The 21,438-nt window shown below is 35.1% G+C and overlaps 2 protein-coding genes and 1 long non-coding RNA gene across 4 annotated transcripts; 1 reads left to right on the forward strand and 2 right to left on the reverse strand.

The window, feature by feature from the left end:
- Positions 1 to 1,076: 1,076 nt before the first annotated feature.
- prelid1b (PRELI domain containing 1b) lies at positions 1,077 to 6,018 on the reverse strand. Of its 2 annotated transcripts, none has more exons than XM_055188560.2 (6): positions 5,901 to 6,018; positions 4,170 to 4,293; positions 3,843 to 4,068; positions 3,601 to 3,714; positions 3,416 to 3,494; positions 1,077 to 2,298 (listed from the first exon to the last, which is right to left on the reverse strand). In XM_055188560.2, the coding sequence occupies exons 1-6, from the start codon at positions 5,971 to 5,973 to the stop codon at positions 2,195 to 2,197; spliced, it is 720 nt and encodes a 239-aa protein (XP_055044535.2). In that variant the 5' UTR covers positions 5,974 to 6,018; the 3' UTR covers positions 1,077 to 2,194. The 2 variants fall into 2 exon arrangements, with proteins under 2 accessions (XP_055044535.2, XP_055044536.2); XM_055188561.2 differs by having other exon boundaries at positions 4,170 to 4,278; positions 5,901 to 6,016.
- On the forward strand, positions 4,775 to 18,401 carry LOC129430924 (atrial natriuretic peptide receptor 1). Its single transcript, XM_055188559.2, has 24 exons — positions 4,775 to 5,754; positions 7,364 to 7,502; positions 7,595 to 7,700; positions 7,786 to 7,918; positions 8,009 to 8,141; positions 10,244 to 10,354; positions 10,433 to 10,535; positions 10,690 to 10,835; positions 10,993 to 11,065; positions 11,273 to 11,417; positions 11,537 to 11,623; positions 12,967 to 13,110; positions 13,239 to 13,360; positions 13,434 to 13,572; positions 13,656 to 13,704; positions 13,806 to 13,907; positions 14,365 to 14,484; positions 14,641 to 14,734; positions 15,228 to 15,315; positions 15,574 to 15,713; positions 15,863 to 16,015; positions 16,528 to 16,626; positions 17,495 to 17,586; positions 17,678 to 18,401. The coding sequence occupies exons 2-24, from the start codon at positions 7,371 to 7,373 to the stop codon at positions 17,846 to 17,848; spliced, it is 2,682 nt and encodes an 893-aa protein (XP_055044534.2). The 5' UTR covers positions 4,775 to 5,754; positions 7,364 to 7,370; the 3' UTR covers positions 17,849 to 18,401.
- A 1,676-nt stretch (positions 18,402 to 20,077) lies between these two features.
- Positions 20,078 to 21,086, reverse strand: LOC129430926 (uncharacterized). Its single transcript, XR_008639676.2, has 2 exons — positions 20,768 to 21,086; positions 20,078 to 20,432 (listed from the first exon to the last, which is right to left on the reverse strand). It is a non-coding gene; the product is annotated as an uncharacterized lncRNA (long non-coding RNA).
- Between the last annotated feature and the right edge of the window lie 352 nt (positions 21,087 to 21,438).

A 21,438-nucleotide genomic window follows, 5' to 3' on the forward strand; every position in this document is an offset into this window, starting at 1 on the left:
ACATGAGTGCAGGTATTCAAGTATTAAAGTTTATTTGTATGGTGCTTTTTACAATACACATCAGTGTGAAGTAAGTCATAAAACAGTAATAAAATAAGTCTTCATTATAATCATCTCTGTACTTAAAATATGATTTTATTTAAGAGTTGTTACATAAACAGGTTAGAGGCACAGATGTACAGGATTGTGACTGTAATCCATCAAACCTTTGAAGGAAATATTTGATGAATTTTAAACGACTTAAATTATCATACAACGTGGTCTGAAATCACTCATGAAAAGCATTATTTTGTTTGTGTACGATTGAATGACATACGTTTGCATATTTAAACTAAACATAGTTTCTTAACAATACTTCACTACCCTACTGTAGATTTAAAGGGGTCCTATTAAAGGTTTATTCCACTTTCTTAAACAAATCCTGATAATTTACTCACCCCCATGTCATCCAAGATGTCCATGTCCTTCTCTGTTCAGTCGAGAAGAAATTAAGTTTCAAGTATCATTTTTGGCAAGAAAAATAAAAAAGCACTTTTAAGCCACAACTTCTTGTCTTGCAGTAGCTGTGTGACGCGCCAGCGTAATAACGTCGAAAGGTCACGGGTTACATATGTGAAACTCACATTTGCAAACTATTTAAAAAAATAAACTGACACAAACATTTTAATTAGTATCATTTCACATACAACAACGTCTGAACGCTCCTCTTTCTCCACACTTGTAAACACTGGAGCGGTAGTTTCGCATACAACATTTGTGACCTTTCCATGTGATCACGTAATACGTAAGGTCACGCTGGCGCCTCACACGGCTAGTGCGGCTAGTTGTGGTTTAAAGGGCTCATTTTTTATTTTATTTTTCTTGCCAAAAAGTGATGATTGTTTCACTATAAGACTCTTATGCCTCAGTTGGGATCGTCTTTGAAGCTGCATTGAAACTGTAAACTGTTGAGGTCCACTAAAGTCAATATATGGAGAAAAATCTTGGAATGTTTTCCTCAAAAAACGTCATTTCTTCTCGACTGAGCAAAAAAACATAAACATCTCGTATGACAGGGGGTGAGCAAACCATCTGGGTTTTTAAGAAAGTGGAGTAATCCTTTAAGCCCTCTTACAGAGTTTTAGAAAAGGTTTTCATGTTTGATCAAAAACATCATTTTTCACAAATGTTGCATAATTGCCGCACCGGTCTGTCTCAAACTGAGCTCAGCTAGTATGTGAAGTCCTAACTAAGTATATACTTCACATGATGCAAATATCATCTTTAGAATAGTACACGTGTACGGTAGTATGTAGGCCAGGAGAGGTATTGTAATGTCTTGCAATGCAAATGTGTAGAATCTGGCAAGAAAAAGCATCGTAACACAATAATAAAGCAGCTCAACCAGGATTTATTGTGTATATCTTGTGAAATAAAGTGTTTGTGCTGTAGTTCTGCTGAATATTTCTCTTTGGATTGGACTTTCAGATCTTTTCAATGCTTGAACAGCAACATTACACACTAAATAAAGTTATAAAGTAAAAAGCACAATAGGACCCCTTTAATCACAACACACACAAACACACACACTTCAAGGTCACAGTATTGACTGTAAACAATTACAGTTTCCCTGAGATTTCATTCAATAAATATGACAAATTAAAATAAATATAGTACATGACATCATCAAGGACATGCGTTCTGATGCACAATATCATGCCATCTTCCTGATATATTCTGGGTCAAGAGTAAGCATACAAGAGCTAAAGGCAGACAATGCACTTCTGTTAGACGCCTAAAATACATCACTACACAAACTTCAGTCTTCACAGCTTTACTTTAGCAGCTATTGAACATCATCATCATCATCATCACCCCAGCTAAGGGTTCTTCATTAAAACATTTCTTCATCCCAAAAAAGTATTTTTTTTAAATATTTGTTCTCAAATGTTCATTAACATAAAAGTCAATCTAATTCACATCAGCCGTATTTGATATTATATTACTATATTACAAACAATGTAATCCAGTCATTCTTATAAGTTACACAAGGCAGTAAAACAAACACTGAATGAATGAATGAATGTAAAAATGTTTCATCACAGAAATCCGACTGAGATTGATTTAGTTTACAGTAATGAGAATAGAAACAAGTACAGAAAATCTTTTGAATGACCTGGAAATGTTTTTGTCACATTTATCATCATGTTGATCATCATACGTATTGCTGAGGTTTCTGGGATGTTGAGGCAGAGTTGCAGTTTTTTGTTTTCTCGGTAGAGTTTTTGCTGGCGTCTGCATGACATGAGCTTGATGTTTCTGAACAGATGGACACAGAAACGCAAATAATAATGCAAAGTTCAACTAACAAGATATTTGGGTCATGTTTACACTGCAAAGCTTTTGACATAAACATTATTTATATATTATATATATTGTACATTAATGTCAAATTTAAAGGTGCCAAAGAATGCATTATAATAATCTGTTCAATTGTTCTCTGATATCTACATAGAAGGTTTGTGGCTTTATAAAGTGCAAAAATGATCCAGAGTCAGTTTTACGCATTCATTTACAACCCTAGAATTTGTCTTTATAATGAAATGGTCTATTATTACTTTATTTGAAAGGGTCATGAATAATAATGTTGAGCTCTGCTCTGATTGGCTGTTTCTCCTTCAGTAGCTCTGTGTGTGTGTAAACAGATCTTATGATTGAGTCTGTATCAGATTTTGAGGAATAATCAATTGTTTGGAGATTGTTAATGGACGTTTCTGAGTGGTAAATTTGTGTTTATCAGTATGGACCTGCAAAACGTAACTGTAACGTCAATAGTAGAACTTCAGCCTAAACGCTACCATATAGCATTAACTAGCATATAGCATTAACTAGCATATAGTGCTAACTAGCATATAGCATTAACTAACATATAACATTAACTAGCATATACCATAAACTAGCATATAACATAAACTAACATATAACATTAACTAGCATATAGCGCTAACTCAGCAGTCACAACTTTGTTTTTATCATTGTAACAACATTGTAATTAATTGAATGTGTAGTTTAATGTTGAGGTGTACATCTCGACTGTAACGTCACAGTTGGTGTTATGTTGAGTTTTGTTTTCCAGAGATAAATACAGTTTTACATTCTATGGCACCTTTAATTTAATTTCAGTGTAAACATGATGTAAGATCATACTTAATTAATCTCCAGCCTGAGAAATTTGGGTAAATTTGTTTTTTTATTGCTAGATAAGTAGAATAATATTAGAAAAAAACTGTTAAACTTTGTTTATTGTATCAAAAAAGAATTGATGAACACCCTGCAGTACTGCCACAGACAGAGAGACAGACAGACAGACAGAGAGAGAGACAGACCTTAACTATGTAATTTGTAATCTTTTATATTGTTGAGAGTTTTGTCTTACTTTGTAGATTTGATAGCGCATACTCTAGACCCATTATAGCTTTCATCTGATTACTTCTCAATCTGGCCAAACCAAACTTCTACAAGAAGAAAACAACATGAGAACACTCACACATCAGTCCTGAACATCTTAAACATAAAGTCTTAACATGAATGTATCGACTGATAAAGTCATGGATTCATTACCTGTATCGGTCTGGAGAGTCCAAACACTCCTGACGAAATCCAAGCCTCTCTTGTCAGCCGTGTCCAAACGGGCCGGTCCCGCTCACTGAAAAACACGCAGCGCTCCACGACCCGCTGATGACAACACACACACGTGTCAGTCTCTTTTCTCTTATTCTACCTCTAAAGGCATGTTGTCTATTCTGTAGTGTGTACTAATATAGCAGAAACATTCATGTATGTGTGTGTGTGTTGTTATGTACCATTAATTTTGCATGATTTATATTCCACGTCAAGGTCGTGAGGCTTCTGTTGCTGAGGTCAACGATGGAATCCTCGATGATATAAACAGAACGCGATAGGTTCCCTGGGAAGATGCACTCCGCCCACCGAGGAAGCCGATTGGTCTTTGTGAGCAGTCGACGAGAGATAAGGCAGTTATCTGATGTCACTTTACGAAAAACTACATCCTCGGTCAAAACATGAGTGCTGAGAGAGAAAGATAAGTTGTCTTTTTCAAACTAATCCTAACGTTTACAGACACAACACAAACACTACGATGATGATGTCTGAGATCAGCCGTACGGTACCTGTATGGGTTTGGGTATCTTTGCCAGAACGCCGTCAACACAAATTCCCATGAGCTCTTGATGTCCGTCTCACTGAAGAAATGTTTCCCCATCACAACCTCGGAAGAATCTGAACAACAGAGACCTGAAATCATCATCAGGTTATTCACCTTTGAGAAGTTTATAATTTATATACAGTGGCAAGAAAAAGTATGTGAACCCCTATGAATGAAGTGGTTTTCTACAGTGATCTGATCCTCATCAAGGTCACAACAACAGACAAACACAATGTGCATAAGCTGATAACACACAAATAATTCTAGAAAACACCCATTAAACATTCACATATATGCATAATTATTATACACAATACTCACATACACACATATATGATGTAAACATTATTCTGCAAACAAACAATTAGTTGTGATTAATTGTTATGTAATACAATGTTACAAAAATGCCCAGCTGATGTGCGACCAACGAAAGCGAACGAAACCAAAGTTTAATCCGCTTATCCGTTTCATATCCCTATCAGGTTTATATATAAATATATATGTATCTCTCTCAAGGGTTTTTCTCCTCCTAGGAGTTTTCCCACAGGGTTTTTCTCCTAGGGTTTTTTTTTATCCCATTGACAGTCAGCCAACTTTGGCTTAACTTATCACTTTACTGTATACGTTACATTATTACTACACTCGCTTGTACGGTTTATTCTTAGCCGCTGTATTCTGCTTCTTATATTATCTATCGATTATTCTGTGTTTTCCCCTACATCTAGTCATGTAAAGCCGCTTCGAAACAATTAACGATTGTGAAAGCACTATATAAATAAAATTGAATTGAAAATTGAATTGAATTGAATAAATGTGATCCTGTCTGTAAAAACCCAGCTAAAGTCATTTATTTGTGAATTAATCTTGCTATCTTTAATATTGACTGAGTAAGATTATGACAGAGATTGAAATCAAACTCTGATGCTCGTGATCTCATCATTAGTCTGATACTTTAACCTGGATTACACAGACACAGATAATGTAACTGTACAGTATAAACACCATATATCATAGTATTTAAAAAATGACCTGCTTTAAATTAAATACCATGTTTAAAAACAATGCTTATGACTCATCTGCTTCAGATTAAAATCGCACTATAGTGTTCGTTTCCACTGTAAAATCATTATAAATTAATGGGGGATCATTTATTTATTTATTTACACTATGACCCGGATGTTAATCATCTTAACAAACAGTATAGAGTATAAAAATGATTGCAGCCATGATGCTAATATTTATCATGAAGATTGACAATTAACATATCGCAGTAGTTTATTTACATGGTAATCCAAGATACTGAAAAGAATATTATGGTATTTTAATGCTATAATCCACGCTAGTACTGTCGTGCGTCACTTCAGGCGGAAGCATCGGTTACCATAGTGATTATCTGTTAGGGGCCATAAAGCGGAACTTATGAAAACAGACCATACACACAAACATGTGTCGTTTAAGGTGGTCGAGTGTTATAATGTAATAATGATGACTGGATCATGCTTTTTAGTAAATCAGTCAATAATCCTCCAGACGAGAAGAGTCGATATCATGTAAACAGCGCGCATTATTTTACTCTCAACTTTATTTTACACATTTACATTTCTTAACAACAAATAAATCTTTATAATGAAGAGTTAAACCGGAATCAAACACTGTGAATGTTTTAAATAAACACCACGCAGTGAATCAAACTCACTGTAAATCCGGAGATCCGCTGCTGTAACGTCCGCTTCATTTCCGCCTTGTGCGCGCTCCCGCGAGTCTCTCATCAGCCGCGCGTTGACAGGCTACTGCTTTAATATTCAAACACATATAACATCTATATGTCATATCACAAATACATTTATTATTAATTAAATAAGAGCTAACAATACTCACAGAAGAAAAAAAGCCACACATACGGACCATTTCTAATCTGAAGGCTGCAGCCTCCGGAGGTCGCATTTCCAGGCTGCATACGTCATCAATACTTTCTTTATTCAAAATATTAACAATTATATAGTTGACAGTTATTCTTAGTTAATCGTAAACTGTTGCAATATACTAATGGCTTGCGAAGGTAATGCTCAGTTAACTTTAATAAACCAGGCTTTATGACGTATGCAGCCTGCATATGCGACCTCCGGAGGATGCAGCCTTCGGATTGGGAAACAGACACTGATAACATTGAATTCACTGTACTGATCACGATAATATACAGATAAAGATTATCACAAATACACTTATTATTAAATATGAACTAACTATAGCCACCTAGGCTACACAAATTAATTACAATTACACAATTACTCCTAAGTAACTGCATACTAAAGATTACACAATTAATTTATTAAATGTAGAAAGCAAGACATTATTTCAAAAACAAAATGTATATTGAATATATTAAAATGCCAAACTTTCTTCTTTTATACTGCACCTTTAATAATGTCCACCAGATGGCGCTGTGCGAACAGTTTTAAAACTACAAATCCTCTCATTCATAAATCAATGCATAACTAAAGCACACTACTACTAATACACACTACTTAACCAAAACCCACTGTAAGAGTTTAATATTTTTATAAAAACACAGTTGAAACACATGTGATTAATTATAATGTTGTTGTTACATCAGCTGATGTGTGAATATATATGAGTATTTTAAAGGGGCCATGGCACAAGACTTTTTTAAGATGTCAAATAAATCTTTGGTGTCCCCAGAGCACATATGTGAAGTTTTAGCTCTAAACACCATATAAATAATTTATTATAACATGTTTAAATTTCCACTTTGTAGGTGTGTGCAAAAATATGTCGTTTTGGGTGTGTCCGGCTTTGAAATGCAAATGAGCTGATGAAATTCAAACACTGATCACAATGATGGTGGTTTGTTGCAATTAAAACTCAATTGTGCTTTTCTCTGCACTAAATGGCAGTGTTGTGGTTGGATAGTGCAGATTAAGGGGCGGTATTATTATAATAAGAGCTCCTTATGACATCATAAGGAGAGCCAAATTTCAACAACCTATTTTTCATGTGCTTTTAGAGAAGTTACTGGGTTGATCTTTTTCACATTTTCTAGGTTGATAGAAGCACTGGGAACACAATCATAGCACTTAAACATGGAAAAAGTCAAATATTCATGCCATGGCCCCTTTAACTGTGGTTTGTTATATTCAGGTGAAGGATGCACATCATCCCCTCCCACCCCTCATCCTCACATCCAAATGCTGAATCTCATCACAAACACACAACACTCAAAGCTTCATCGACCGGCATCACTATGAGTGCATCTGTGATTTATCACATCATACGCATGGTAAGAAATATTTCGTTAAGAGTTAAGAGTTAAGTTAAGAGTTTAACATGAGCTGTGGTGTCTAACTGAGTCCTGTGATGATGTTATCGTAGATGTGTTTGGTGGTCTGTGTGTTGGGATGGCATGATTTAGACAACAGTGAATATGACTGCTGGCCTCTGGACAAACCAGATGAAGTCAACATGATCGACTGTGGAGGTCCACAATATCTCTTATTTTCACTTCATTATTTCGAATTTTTTTTCTAGTCCATCACTTTACGAATTGATATTTATGTGTTCAGGTTTGGAAATGGCGTGGATTCTCCGTCCTCCAGAGAAGGTTCTGAGCGGTGAAGAGTTCACTGTTATTTACTCCGTCACAGTCAGAGATGAGTTTTACCAGTGGGCTGTCGACAATAATATATTCATACACAGGTCTGTGTCAGTCTCTTTATCAATCTCTAAAGGAAAACAATATTGTATTTCTAAGGTAAAGACATGTAAGAGTTTCTCTGTGTCCCTCAGGTCTATCACAGACCCAGATGAAGCCAGAAGATTCTGTGAACATCATGAATGTCCCAGCAACTGGAGAGATGCAAACGGAGAAAACTGCTGCATCCATCATGCCAACATCCACTCCTGCCCCATGGGATTCATGGTACAAACTTTTCAAAAGTTCCTTGCAGAAAATCTGCTTTTATCCAGAAAGATTTTAGGCTGTATATTTCAATTTGTGCAAAAGTACATTTATGAGTGTTTAAAGTTGTGTGCTGAAGACTTCATCAGATATTTCATCCTATCTTATTTTATTTTATTTTCTCAATATGGGAAGGTTTCTACAAAAAGACCAAATTTTGAGCAAAAAGCTTATTGCATTTTTGTGAAGGACTTTTTATTAGAGATCAGATTCAGTGATGTTCAAAACATACGCACCCTGTGTCTCAATTCGTTCCCTATAGCTCCCGAGGTGGTGAATCAGTATATGGTGTACACAGGTTCGGGCACTGGTAAGGACCCTAGCTCACTTGACATTGGGACAATGTTCACTTATTTTTCTGTCACGTGGCTGCTTAAGCGTGTTGTGATCACTCACAGCTGTTACTCATCAACATCTCTCTGACTTAATTTTAACAACAGTACATTGTGAAAAACGCTGTCATTATTCTCGTACATATCCGTGCTTAAAATTGGAGGAATATAATTACATTTTAAATGTATATTTTTTTTACAATTTTAAATAAATGTTATTATTTTAAATATTGAGTAGATTGTGGTCCCTTACGGTCTAGCGTGTGTTTATGTTTAAACTAAAACAAACGTTTGTCTTTATAAAAATTCTGTCACATTTCATAAGGTTTATTGAGTTGGATCACGTGATGTTCGGTTGGTGAGCTTCAGAAAAGGTCACGTGATTTCTGATAAGGAAACATAGGGACCATCAATGCTCACTGATTTTTGTGTTGCATTGTGGGAATTTTTAGGGAACCAACGTTAGTGCACTGGACGAATTTTGTGAATGAGACAGCCCTTAAAATGGCCGACTCCCTGATCAGTGCCCTGACTACTGAACAAGAGAGCTGATTGAGACACACGGACGGAGTTTTTACTGTTTTTGGATCAGTGGATGTTTCAGTGTTTTATAAGTTGGGTAAAAGCGACACCTAGTGGATTATAGCAGAAATATGGATTGCCGTAAAAACTCATCATTGTTAGGGAAGCGTTTTCTCCTATTTGATGAGACAACTTGTCAATGGTGGGTAAGAGTTAACTATATTTGATAATAAATCTTACCCTGGACCACAAATAAGTCGGTGGGTATATTTGTAGCAATAACCATAGATGTATAAAGGCTAGATGTCTTACGGCGGAGTCTCTAACGTCATCACCTGGCGGCCATCTTACCTCAGACAGCTCGCTCACTCGTAGCATTGAGTTTAATGGTGCAGGTACTTTTAAATGGCCATAACTTGCTAAATTTTCTACCGATTTTCAAACGGTTTAGTTTTTTTTACAAACGTTATTAACGTGGCTATAATTATGGATGCTTTAACATGTTTCATGAAATTTTTTTATTTTTAGTATAAGTATGCAGTGTCATGTTTACATCTTTGACGTTTATAACAAACCAAACCGTTTGAAAATCGGTAAAAAATTAAGCAAGTTATGGTCATTTAAAAGTACCTGCATCATTTAAACTCAATGCTAAGAGCGCCCTGTCGTAAGATGGCTGCCAAAATGTGGACGTTCCACTCAATTGGCCAGCAGCGCGGACGAGCCATCTAGCCTTTATACATATCTATGGCAATAACTAACAATACAGTGTATGAGTCAAAATTATAGATTTTTTAAGATATTAAGTATAAATCTTGTTCCATGAAGGTATTTTGTAAATTTCCTAAATATATCAAATAAATATTATACAGGCAATTTTCTCAATATTTTGAATTTTTTGCAAGATTCCAGATTTTCAAATTGTTGCATCTCAGCCAAATATCAACAGTGAAAATCTCAAAGAATAGATCTCAATTTAAATCTTAAATTCAAAAAATGTACCCATATGAGTGGTTTTATGGTCCAGATCACAATTTCGATGTTTTATCTTTGTGACATGTAAAATACTTTTTGCTTCTGACTGGAATAATTTTTTGTATCACACTCTTAAGTTGCAATAAAATAATTTAGAGTTATAAGCTTTTGCAGTGTTTAGGTGGTGATATTATCTGCTGTTCACTGTAGCTGTGGTTTGTATTTGTTGTGTAGAAACAGGCGGAGGAGAGAATCTGTGGTCCTTGGATTCCAGATGATGGAAAAATCTTCACTCACACCATCTCGACTTCTGGAAAAATGTCCCAGACAAACTGGACTGCAAAGGTCTTTACAAACACACACGCTTGTCTCTATGACTGTACATTGTATGATGATGATGTCATGTGAATGCTCTGTGTTTAGGTGGTGTTGTTTCATGAGGGCTTGACGTCTCTGATCGCTCACATCCGTGTGGGAAACATGCAGGTCGCACTGGAGGCCAAGAGCTCGGTCTTACCCGCTATCAGTAATCTCTCTCTCTCTCTCTCTCTGTATTAGTAAAGTTTACAGATGCTAATAAACGATTTGTTATTGGTATTGTTTATAGCCTTCATTAATAAACTTGTTGTGTACACAGCTGATGTATGAATATGTGTATGTGTGTTTTGTGTGTTTATCAGTGTGTGGTGATGGTATTTGTGAAGAAGAAGAGAGTTGTGCAACATGTCCTGCAGACTGTGGTGATTGTCCACTCGGTTCTACTGTACAAGCTGCTATCGTTCTTACTGTGACCATCATCATCATCAGCTTCATCATCAGTGCTATGGTGAGCACATACAGTAATGAACTGTTTACTGTAATACTCAGCTTATGAATGATTATGAATTTTTCAATGAACTTTGCTACACATATTTCTCAGATGATATTGTTGAGATGTCTGTCAGTTGTGTAGTGTGTATAGATTTGTGTTTTTGTGTTTGCAGTGGTTTAAATATCAGAAACAGAAGCTCTTCTGGGATGAAAGTTGGATCATTGACTTTAATCAAATTAAACAAGGTGAACAACCTGTTTTTCTCTCTCTCTCTCTCTCTCTCTCTCTGTGTGTGTTCTTTAATATTTTGTTTAACGTGTGTGTGTGTGTGTGTGTGTGTGTGTGTGTGTGTGTGTGTGTGTGTGTGTGTGTGTGTGTGTGTGTGTGTGTGTGTGTGTGTGTGTGTGTGTGTGTGTGTGCGTGCATGCGTGTGCGTGTGCGTGTGTGTTCAGATTATATTGCCCGGGCGACCATGGGCAGTATCATGAGCGTTCCAGCTGCAAACAGTGACTCTAATGCCAGTTGTGTGACAGCACTGAGCTCATACACGGGTGCTAACACATCACGAAAACAACTCTACACACACACAGGCATCTAGTGAGTACACAAACTGTACAATACTCACACACAGTCCGCTATAAGTCAAAAGCTTTTGTACACTATAAGTTCATTTGCATGCAAGTTATTTGAGTTCATCTTTTCTTTTGTGTTTTCAGTGATGGACGAACCGTTGCCATCAAGAAAATTAAATCAAAAACATTTACCCTTACAAAGACTATTCGTCAAGAGGTGAAGCAAGTGAGGTAAGAAACATAACAGGGTATTTCTCAGATTAAGGGCCAAATTGGGTTGCTGCAATTTTGAAAATGAAAATTCCAAATTTGACTAATTGGTATATATCAAATGATCAGTCCTTAAGTCAGAAGCGACGTTATGAGCTTGATTGAGACCATAAGATAAGGGAATATATGATTTTTTGCCATTTTCTTAACTATGTCAAGTAAATGACTCTTTAGCATCACACCATTGAATATATGTAAAAAATAAAACTTAAATGATAAATCAGTGCTTTTAAAACATTTTGTGGTTTCACGTGGAATCTAATTTATCTTGAACTTAATGAGATTTTTACTTGCAAGATGAATTATAGTCATTTACGTAAATTTCTGATTCATCAATCTTACCCTGGCTTGGAATCTAAGCTTATTTTAAGTGAATGCCATATATCAAAACCTTTTAATACATTGTCAGAAATTTATAATTGTAGGATGCTTTTGTTATTTATACATAATTTATTGGCAGAATTTTGTATTGTGCTGGTAATGACTGTGCTGGTAATGACTGTGCTGGTAATGACTGCTGGTAATGACATTTTTGTAAAAAAAAAAAAACTAGCCCTACTAGCTAAGATGATGACTAAGCAAGTGTACCTAGCTTTCTACATGTAATGTACACCATTTTAACCATTCAAGTGATAAAAAACTTTCAATAATGTTTAAAAATACAGAACTACAACACTTGTGGTAATGACGCATAATAAGTGTATTGTACACAAAGAATAAGGAGTCGATTTACTTACTTTTTTGGACATCAAGGCATCAGTTTTGCAGCTTGAAATCCATGTACTCCACTATGTCATTAGGTTATCATGGCTACCAAATAAACTTTTGATGAATAAATAGTGGGAAAGTGTATTTATGCAGAGCGTGTTGGTAATGACAGCGCATGGGACAGGTAGAAATTATGCAAAATAAAGTACAAAATGCATATATATGCTTAATCTGTGCATGTAGTTTATTAGTTCAAGTAACATTTAATTCATATGCATATATTTTTTATTAATTTGTGATAAATAATGTTTGAGATATGGCACGACATGTGAAAACTCTGGTGAAGGACAACACCAAAACACTGATTTTGTAACACAAAACACCAATAAAATGTGATAAAATTATTAGTAAGAGCAGCTATAAAAAAAGTCTTGGCTTGTTTTGTTTATACTAATTAATGGTGCTCAAATTTATTAGATTTGATTCGTTTTTAATGGGGACATATAGGCCCGAATTCTGGGAAATACCCAACAACACAACGTTCGTCTCTTCCTCAATATCCTCCATCACATCCAAAAGTTTATGTTTGTCTTTAGGGAACTGGACCATCCGAACCTCTGTAAGTTTTTTGGAGGTTGTGTGGAGGTTCCTAATATTGCCATAATAATCGAGTATTGTCCTAAAGGAAGTCTGAATGATGTTCTACTGAATGAAGAGATTCCTCTAAACTGGGGCTTCAGGTACACACACACACACACACACACACACACACACACACACACACACACACACACGCACGCACGCACACACCCTTTTGACATTTTTTCTATTTTTAATAAATTCAGAAGCTTTATAATTTGTTTTTTAGATTCTCCTTTGCTACTGATATTGCTCGTGGGATGTCTTATCTCCATCAGTATAAGATCTGCCACGGACGCCTTAAATCATCCAACTGTGTTATAGACGACCGCTGGGTGTGTAAAATCACAGGTATATAATACAGTCTCAGCACACCTGTTCTCTATAACACAGACAGAGATTGACATGACTTTACTCTGAACAGATTATTGTCTGTGGGTTTTTCGGCGTGAAGACTCTCCAGAACCTCTCACTACATATCAGCAGAGACTGAAGGAGGTCTACACACCACCTGAAGCCCAGAATGGGGACCAGGAACCCACTTTAGCCGGAGATGTGTTCAGGTCTTCACACACACATAAATCCCTCTTCTGTCTTCTACATCTTTAAAGAAATGTAATGCAGTACTTATGGTTTTATTTCACAGTTATTCAATAATCTTACTGGAGATTGCCACTAGAAATGATCCAGTACCTGTGAGTATGTCAACATCTGTGTGTGTAGTGTGTGCAGTTATGCTCCTATACTCACTGCATGTCTGTCTGTCTGTCTGTCTGTTTGTCTGTCTGTCTATCAGGTTGAAGACAGCTCTCTGGAGTGTGCCTGCTGTCCTCCACTGCCTGAATTGATTTCGGGTAAAGCTGACAGCACCTGTCCCTGTCCTGTTGAGTACGCTGAGGTTTGTTTATGTGCTCAACTCATGAAAACATATCTGAATCACTTATATCACCACATATCAAACAAATATATATAGAGAAAAAAATTAAGAGACCACTTCAAAACTTGTTTTCTTTGAAGTATTCAAGATCTGAAAACATTGCATCTTTTTTATCATTGCAAGTTTGTTTTCAGTTTTCTGCCAATCAGTGCAAATAAAAACATTATTTTTAATAGGAATTTAGCAGAAATGTTGTCCGTAGATGACAGAATGAAACAAAAATGACTTAAACACATACCTCTAGTAAATGGAGAAAAACTGAAAATAATCTTGAAGAGGTCTCTTCATTTTTTCCAGAGCTTTATATTTTTATTAAGAAATGTAAGATTTTTTTACTAGTATACTCTTATGAAGTACATTTATAGTTCAAATCAGGTTTGAGACTCAAATATCTTAAAGTCTGTCTCTATTCTATCAGCTGATTCGAAGGTGTCGTGCCTTTAACCCTACACAACGGCCCACTTTTGAGCAGATACGCAAGTTTGTCAACAAAATCAACCCACACAAAGTCAGTCCTGTGGACATGATGATGGAGCTGGTCAGTACCGCACGCACGCACGCACGCACGCACACACACACACACACACACACACACACACACACACACACACACACACACACACACACACACACACACACTGATGTACACAATGTCTGTACAATAATGTGTATGTATCTTCATGTGTTTGTATAGATGGAGAAGTACAGTAAACATCTGGAGGTTCTGGTGGGGGAACGAACACAAGATTTGATGCTGGAGAAACAAAAGACAGACCGACTTCTTTACAGTAAACAAACATTGTGTTATTAACAGTAATGTGCTGTATATTTAATACTGACAAGAGATTCTCTGCTTGTCTTCGGTAAAACTGAGTTGCAATAAGGTAAAGTGTAAAAGTATGGAAGCTTATTCCCGCCACATAAGAAAAAAAATATGCACTCGTAAATCATAATTATGAGATAAAGTTTGACTTTATATCTCATAAGTATTACTTTTAAAGTCATATTAGTATCATAATTATAATTTACCAGAGCATGATTTTTTATGTGGCAGAAATGGGCATCCATACAAAAGTGCTATAGAAATAAACTTCAAATGAATTGATTCCTAAACTGAAGTCAAACATTTAAAAGAAAGAATCCAAAATGATGCTTTTTGGGCAGATGTAGCTTCTGGAGGAATGAGGATTTTAATCAAACCCACACAATATATGTAGAGTTAACCCCTTAATGTCCAAAACAAGTTTGTGCGTGTATTTGTGTTTGCTGTGTATTTTTCAGGTATGTTGCCCAAACAGGTGGCAGATGACCTGCGACAGGGTAAACCTTTACAAGCTCAGAGTTACATCAGTGCCACAGTCTTCTTCAGGTAAACACACACAAATATTCCCTCACAATCACCTTTCATATTTGCTTTTGGTTTATTAGAAAATCTATAATAAACAGGTTCAGTTGGTAAAACATTGCGTTAGTTTGTGGGTTCAGTTTCCAGAGAACACAAATACTGACGTACCAAAAAAGAAAATGTATCGCATTATAAGAGAAAAGTTTAATGCATGAATATAAATATTATATTAAGACTAATTTGATGTGATGTTTGTTCTCTATCATCTCTTCTGTTTCTCAGTGATATTGTGGGTTTTACGCAGTTGTCCAGCTCAAGCACACCGTACCAGGTCGTTGACTTCCTCAATAAACTCTACACAACCTTTGATGAGATCATCGACAACTATGACGTCTATAAAGTGGAAACGATCGGTGACGCATGTATGTGATTTACTGTAATAACTTTAACGCAAGACACTTATTTTCACGTTTAATTGTTTATATGAATGACCTTGTTTACCCTGAGCAACCGCACATAAGACTAACTTTTCGTGTAAATGTGTAAGCAGCTGTAGTTGTGTGTATTGTAGATATGGTGGTATCAGGAGTACCCAGAGAGAACGGGATCCTTCACGCTTCAGAGATCGCCAGCATGGCTCTCGACCTGGTGTCCGTCTGCAAGACCTTCAGAATCCCCCACAGACCACAAGACCAACTGCAGATCCGAGCTGGAATACATTCAGGTCCACATCAGACCCACTGTGTTTTAAACCAGCAGGCATATATGATCGACCTTCAACGTTGAAAAATGGTTGAAATAATGTCAGCCTTTGGTTTCAACATTAAAACAACAGTTAATGTTAAACGGTTGCAAAAAGTTAATATAATGCTTAGAAAGCAACGTTGAAATATGGTTGAAATAATGTCAGTTGTACACTCTTCAAACAGATGTGTTAAAAACAACGCATTCTGTATTAGGTTAGGACTAACACATCCCAGTGTTATTATTGAAACAACACATTTTGTGTTTTTTTCAACACAACTTGTGTTGTCCATTTCATTTATTTTAACACAAAATAACACATAAATGTCACATGACACAAACTTGTGTAAAAAATTCAAACGTAATTTTTTAGAGTGTATGTTCAATGTTAATTCAATTTGCAAAATCAAAAGGTGTAATTCAACGTTGATTTAACCTTGTCCTTGACATTGAGTCAACAGTGAATAAGAGCTCTTGTGATGTCTCTTTCAGGTCCTGTAGTGGCAGGTGTTGTGGGAACTAAGATGCCACGATACTGTTTGTTTGGAGATACGGTCAACACAGCGTCTCGCATGGAGTCGAATAGTGAGGGTACAGATGCGCTCTTTCTAATGCTTTACTGTATCTGTGCATCACCAAAACAGCATTCATGTGCAAATAATTTACTTTTGTGTACTTTATGTGTACTGTGCATGGTAGAATATAGCCAACAACACATGGCTATTTTATCTTTCACATATAAAACACAGCAATTTAATTATAGCATAGTTAAGGATAGTTACAGCCACTTAATGGTCAGATCATGAGTGAGATATAAAAGGCAAAAAAATTACATTTCTTTGTAAACACATGTTTTAAATATATGCTAAATGCATTTTGTAGAATGTAAAGCTTAATAAAATATATTTTTGAATTTGAAAATATATTTGTTTTAACCTTCATATATTAGCATATATTAAAAATGTATTTCAGGGGCAAAAATACATTTCTATATATTTTTTTCCTAAATGTATGAAGTATAAGTATATTTTTGCAGCTGAAAATATATTTAGTTTTAACCTTCATTGCCATATATTTCAACAAATACATTTCTGATTTTACAACCTATACGGCAAAAAATATTGTTCCTGGCCAAAATATATATGCTGTTACAAAATATATAAGTAGTATATTTCTGCATTTGAGCAGTTTAAATTTAATTTTAATCTTTTTAAAACTGTTATATTACAGGTTTATAAAATACAAAGTTTTTCCTCCAATGCGATGGTAATATAAATGCTTTATATATTTATTTTTAAAATATATTTCAAAATATACAACAAATGGCCAAACATTTTTTTGTAAACATATTTCTAAATATATTTCCTCACATATATTTTTTGGTGATTTGTTTTTGTATATTTAGAAATATATTTAAAAATTATATTTGAAAATGTCTTTTTTGCCGTATTTTTTGCAGCATTGAAGATTCAGTGTAGCTGCAGCACATTTTACCTGTTGGAGGAGATCGGCGGCTACACGCTCACCTGTCGAGGTGTGTTACAGGTGAAGGTGAGTGAATAACGTTTACAGTCTTACAGCGTCAGGTAATGTTTGGTATGAAGCTGTATTGTGTTGTTTACTCTCATGTGTGTTTTGTCAGGGTAAAGGTGATATGGTAACATACTGGCTAGAAGGGAAACATGCTGTGGCTCCCAGTAAAGATGTAAAGAAACCAGTGATGGTCCAGGAGCCTGACAGAGAGGACTACACCAGTATCCCAGGAGTCCTCAGCCCATCTAACAGCACTGAACCCCTGTGTGACCCCAACTAACCTAACAGTATACTGGAGATTTCTGCTGTTTGTATGTTTGATGTGTTGTGTTTTAAAGCACAGATCTTCTTCTTTATCACTAGTATTATCAATAACTACAGTAGTTTAAAACTGTGACACTAAAGTGAAGTTAACAGTAGTTTAACTTAAGGATGGTGAAGTGTTGTGAACTCCAGGCTAAAGTCTCATTATGTGAAGATCATGACTCAATCAGTATATCAAAGATATCAAGGTTATATAGTGTCACACAATGTTCTTTGATATAGAATATCAGCTGTTCTGTATAAGTCAGTGTTTGTAGTCTCAGGTAACAACAAGTAATCCATGCAGTGATAGAAAATACTGAAGTATTGACAAGCCAGTTGTTTATTTTCATTTAGTTACCATATACATTGTATTTAGTTTTCAATAATGAAGGTGTGATTAGGTCACTAAATGATTTACATGTTCCTCCAAAAGTAAAAGAAAGGAACACAAACACATCACAACTGTGTCAAATAAACAAGTCCTTCTCATTTCAATAAAATGTTTTCTTCTGACAGAAGGAACAAAGCATCATGTACCTTCATTTAGACTGCAAAGCTCTTGATAATATTATCTATGTGTGTGTGCTTAAGCAAAATACAACATCTGTAAATGTTTGAAAGAAGAGAACGCTGTAATATCTGGAAGAGAAATACAAGATCAGTGAGTAAATGAGAGAGAGAGAGAGAGAGAGAGAGAGAGCTGTGTTTTTAATTATCATAGAGAAAAAGAGGAGTCATTGATGTGTCAACTGCAGCTGATGCTACATAGTTTCATTAAATCATTTTTTTCCTCTTTAAAGTGTTTTTAGGACTGAAAAAATTGAACTCCTGAAAGATTTATAGAATGCAAACACTTCTTCATACTTTTTTGTGGTATAGGCAAAAATGAAGAAACCTAGAAATATTAAGTTTTATTTTAGAGTAAAATTATTTAATTGAACAGTAACACAGAGATATCTGTGCAGGTGCGCTGATTCTCATTGAAGACTTGACCACACAGACACACACATAGACACACAAACACTGATTATAAATGAAGCTTTTAAACAGATGAGGGCAGACGGTTCTCTGTTTGTGTTGAGAGGAATAATCAGATGCTGAGAGGTCTCAGATGGAGCTTTAATGAAATGCGTGAGCACCATATGAGCACAAAAGAGTCTTTCACTCAATCATTTCATTAGCATGACAGAAAAAACAGAAGAGACAGATGAAAGTCTCCTTACATCATTCGCTCTTTAAACTCCTGCATGATGACGGGAGCATATGATCATACTTCATATGTTATTAAAAGAGCAACATTTAATCCCAAATGGCAAAAAAAAAAAAATTCAAATATAATTTTACATTTATTTCAAAATATACAAAAAATGGCCAAAACATATGTGCTGCAATATATTGAAATATGTTTAACAAAATGTTTTAGCAATATTTTTAAAAATATTTTAAATAAATATATAAATATATTTCAAAGCATTTATTTTCACATTGCATAAGAAAACAACTTTACAAGTCTTTAAACAACAAATTTGAAAAGGTTCAAATTAAATGCTTTATTTACAAAATGTATTTAGCACATATTTAAAACATAATTATGCAGGAAAATTTATTTTTTTTGTGGTATGGGTTAACACGGTAGAACTGTGAGTGTTATTTAGACATTATTGAACAGCTTTATACGCTTTTATAACACATTTATATTTAACAAAGGTTTAAAAACAGGTCTTCTATAAAGCACATAGCACAAAATAGGGACGTTCTGGAAAGAAACATTAATTAAAAATTAATTCATTAATTTAATGAATTAAAAATATTTGAAAATTTCTATTCATTGAAATTGTTAGAGATAAACATCACTTGGGATAACATTTACCTTAGAGATGGCTTAACATTTCTTTGAGATATTATTAACATCACTTTCTCAGAATTAAACATCACAATGTTTCCAAATATTTTCTGATTTCTTGAGCCCATATTAAACTTGACACTGCTTGTTTAAATTGAATTTTGTTTTCTATTTATAGCATTTCATTTAGCACACAATGTATCACTACAAATGTGCAGCTGAAGATTCAGTGTGTTATATCACATCAGAAGATGTTAATGATTGTTACTGTATGTTGATCACACAATGTCAAGATGACTTTTTCAGGTGCACCACGCCACCTTGTGGCTGTACTCACCTAATAATACACAGACACAGGGCAGGGGTGCAGTCGATCAGATCAAATCAAGCTCTTTATTATAAATATTACATTCTAAACATATATCAACAATTGTGACATGAAAACAATGACAACAGTGTGATTTGGTTGAGAAGTGAGCAGATCTTCCTGATGCTTCTTCAGATCTCTGCTGAATTTCTTGAAGATCTTTTTCTCCTGTATTTAATTCTAGAAGAAGTTCTGTGAATTCAGGAAGAGGAAGAATCCTGTAAGATCAGCTGATGATGACGTCTATTTAGGATTAATCTGAAATCTTTTCTCCAGCTCCCATTGAGCAGCTACTCGTGTGCTGTAAATGACAAAACCCCAGGACAAAATCACCACAGCCAGAAGAACCTACACAAGTCAAATATGTTACACAGCTGTTATTATCAAAACACTTTAACTCATCCACTTCCTACTGTAAAATCCAGCTAAGACCAGCATAAGCTGGTGAGCTGGTTTTAGCTGGTATTGCAAGCTGGTCTAGCTGTGTTTTGGTCACTTTTAAGCTGGTCTAGCTAGTCAGGCTGGAAGACCAGCTGACCCACCAGCCTGACCAGCCTTGCCAGGCTGGGAGGACCAGCTTGGACCAGCTACTGCCAGCTAAAACTTTGCTGGATTTTTCAGTAAGGCTGTCATTTCATGATGATCATTATCAAGTACTGAATGATTTCTGATTTAATACTCACAGCCGAGAATATTCTGTCCAAACACCGTCGACTCACGTACATCATTTTATGTCTGTTTACAATCAAACAAGCGTTCAATAGGAGTCAAGCAGCCCGTTAGCATATTTAGCTTCTGACATGACAGGAAATACATGAGCTATCGCCAGGACAACAACCGGAAGTGACAAAAGTTAACAACGGCAAAAAAAATCTTTGGCCAAACGTATGTTTTAAATATATGCTAAATACATTTTGTATACAGTAATGCTTAATTAAATATAATTTTGAATTTGAAAATATATATTTTTTACTTTCATATATTAGCAAATATTTCTAAACGTTTTTTTACAACCCATACAGCAAAAATTCATTTTCCTGGCCAAAATATACAAGTATATATAAAATGTATAAAGTATGTATAAAATATAAAATTATAAGTTTTTAAATATATTTAATTGTAATTTTTTAAACAAAAAAAATTCTTCCAATGCGACATGAATATACAAAAACTGTTTGAATGGTATAAACTAATATAAAATATTTTGGTGAAAAATAAATTTTTGTTAACATATTTCAAAATATATTTCAGTACATATTTGTTGGCCTGTTTCCGTATATTTTGATAATATTTTTGCCGGCTGTGCGCACGATATCTATCCTGCATAAATCTGGTTATGATTTTAGCCAATACT

This window comes from Misgurnus anguillicaudatus, chromosome 13, assembly GCF_027580225.2.
Source record: "Misgurnus anguillicaudatus chromosome 13, ASM2758022v2, whole genome shotgun sequence".
Lineage (NCBI taxonomy): Eukaryota > Metazoa > Chordata > Actinopteri > Cypriniformes > Cobitidae > Misgurnus > Misgurnus anguillicaudatus.

Excerpts from the sequence above, each read along its gene's own strand:
- LOC129430924 (XM_055188559.2), top strand. The coding sequence starts at position 7,371 with ATGCACATCATCCCCTCCCACCCCTCATCCTCACATCCAAATGCTGAA. Across the intron at positions 11,624-12,966 it reads CAAGAGGTGAAGCAAGTGAG|GGAACTGGACCATCCGAACC; the intron begins GTAAGAAACATA and ends GTTTGTCTTTAG. Across the intron at positions 13,111-13,238 it reads CCTCTAAACTGGGGCTTCAG|ATTCTCCTTTGCTACTGATA; the intron begins GTACACACACAC and ends TTTGTTTTTTAG.
- prelid1b (XM_055188560.2), bottom strand. The coding sequence starts at position 5,973 with ATGAGAGACTCGCGGGAGCGCGCACAAGGCGGAAATGAAGCGGACGTT. Across the intron at positions 4,294-5,900 it reads AGCGGATCTCCGGATTTACA|GTCTCTGTTGTTCAGATTCT; the intron begins GTGAGTTTGATT and ends TGATGATTTCAG. Across the intron at positions 3,495-3,600 it reads GACTCTCCAGACCGATACAG|AAGTTTGGTTTGGCCAGATT; the intron begins GTAATGAATCCA and ends TTCTTCTTGTAG.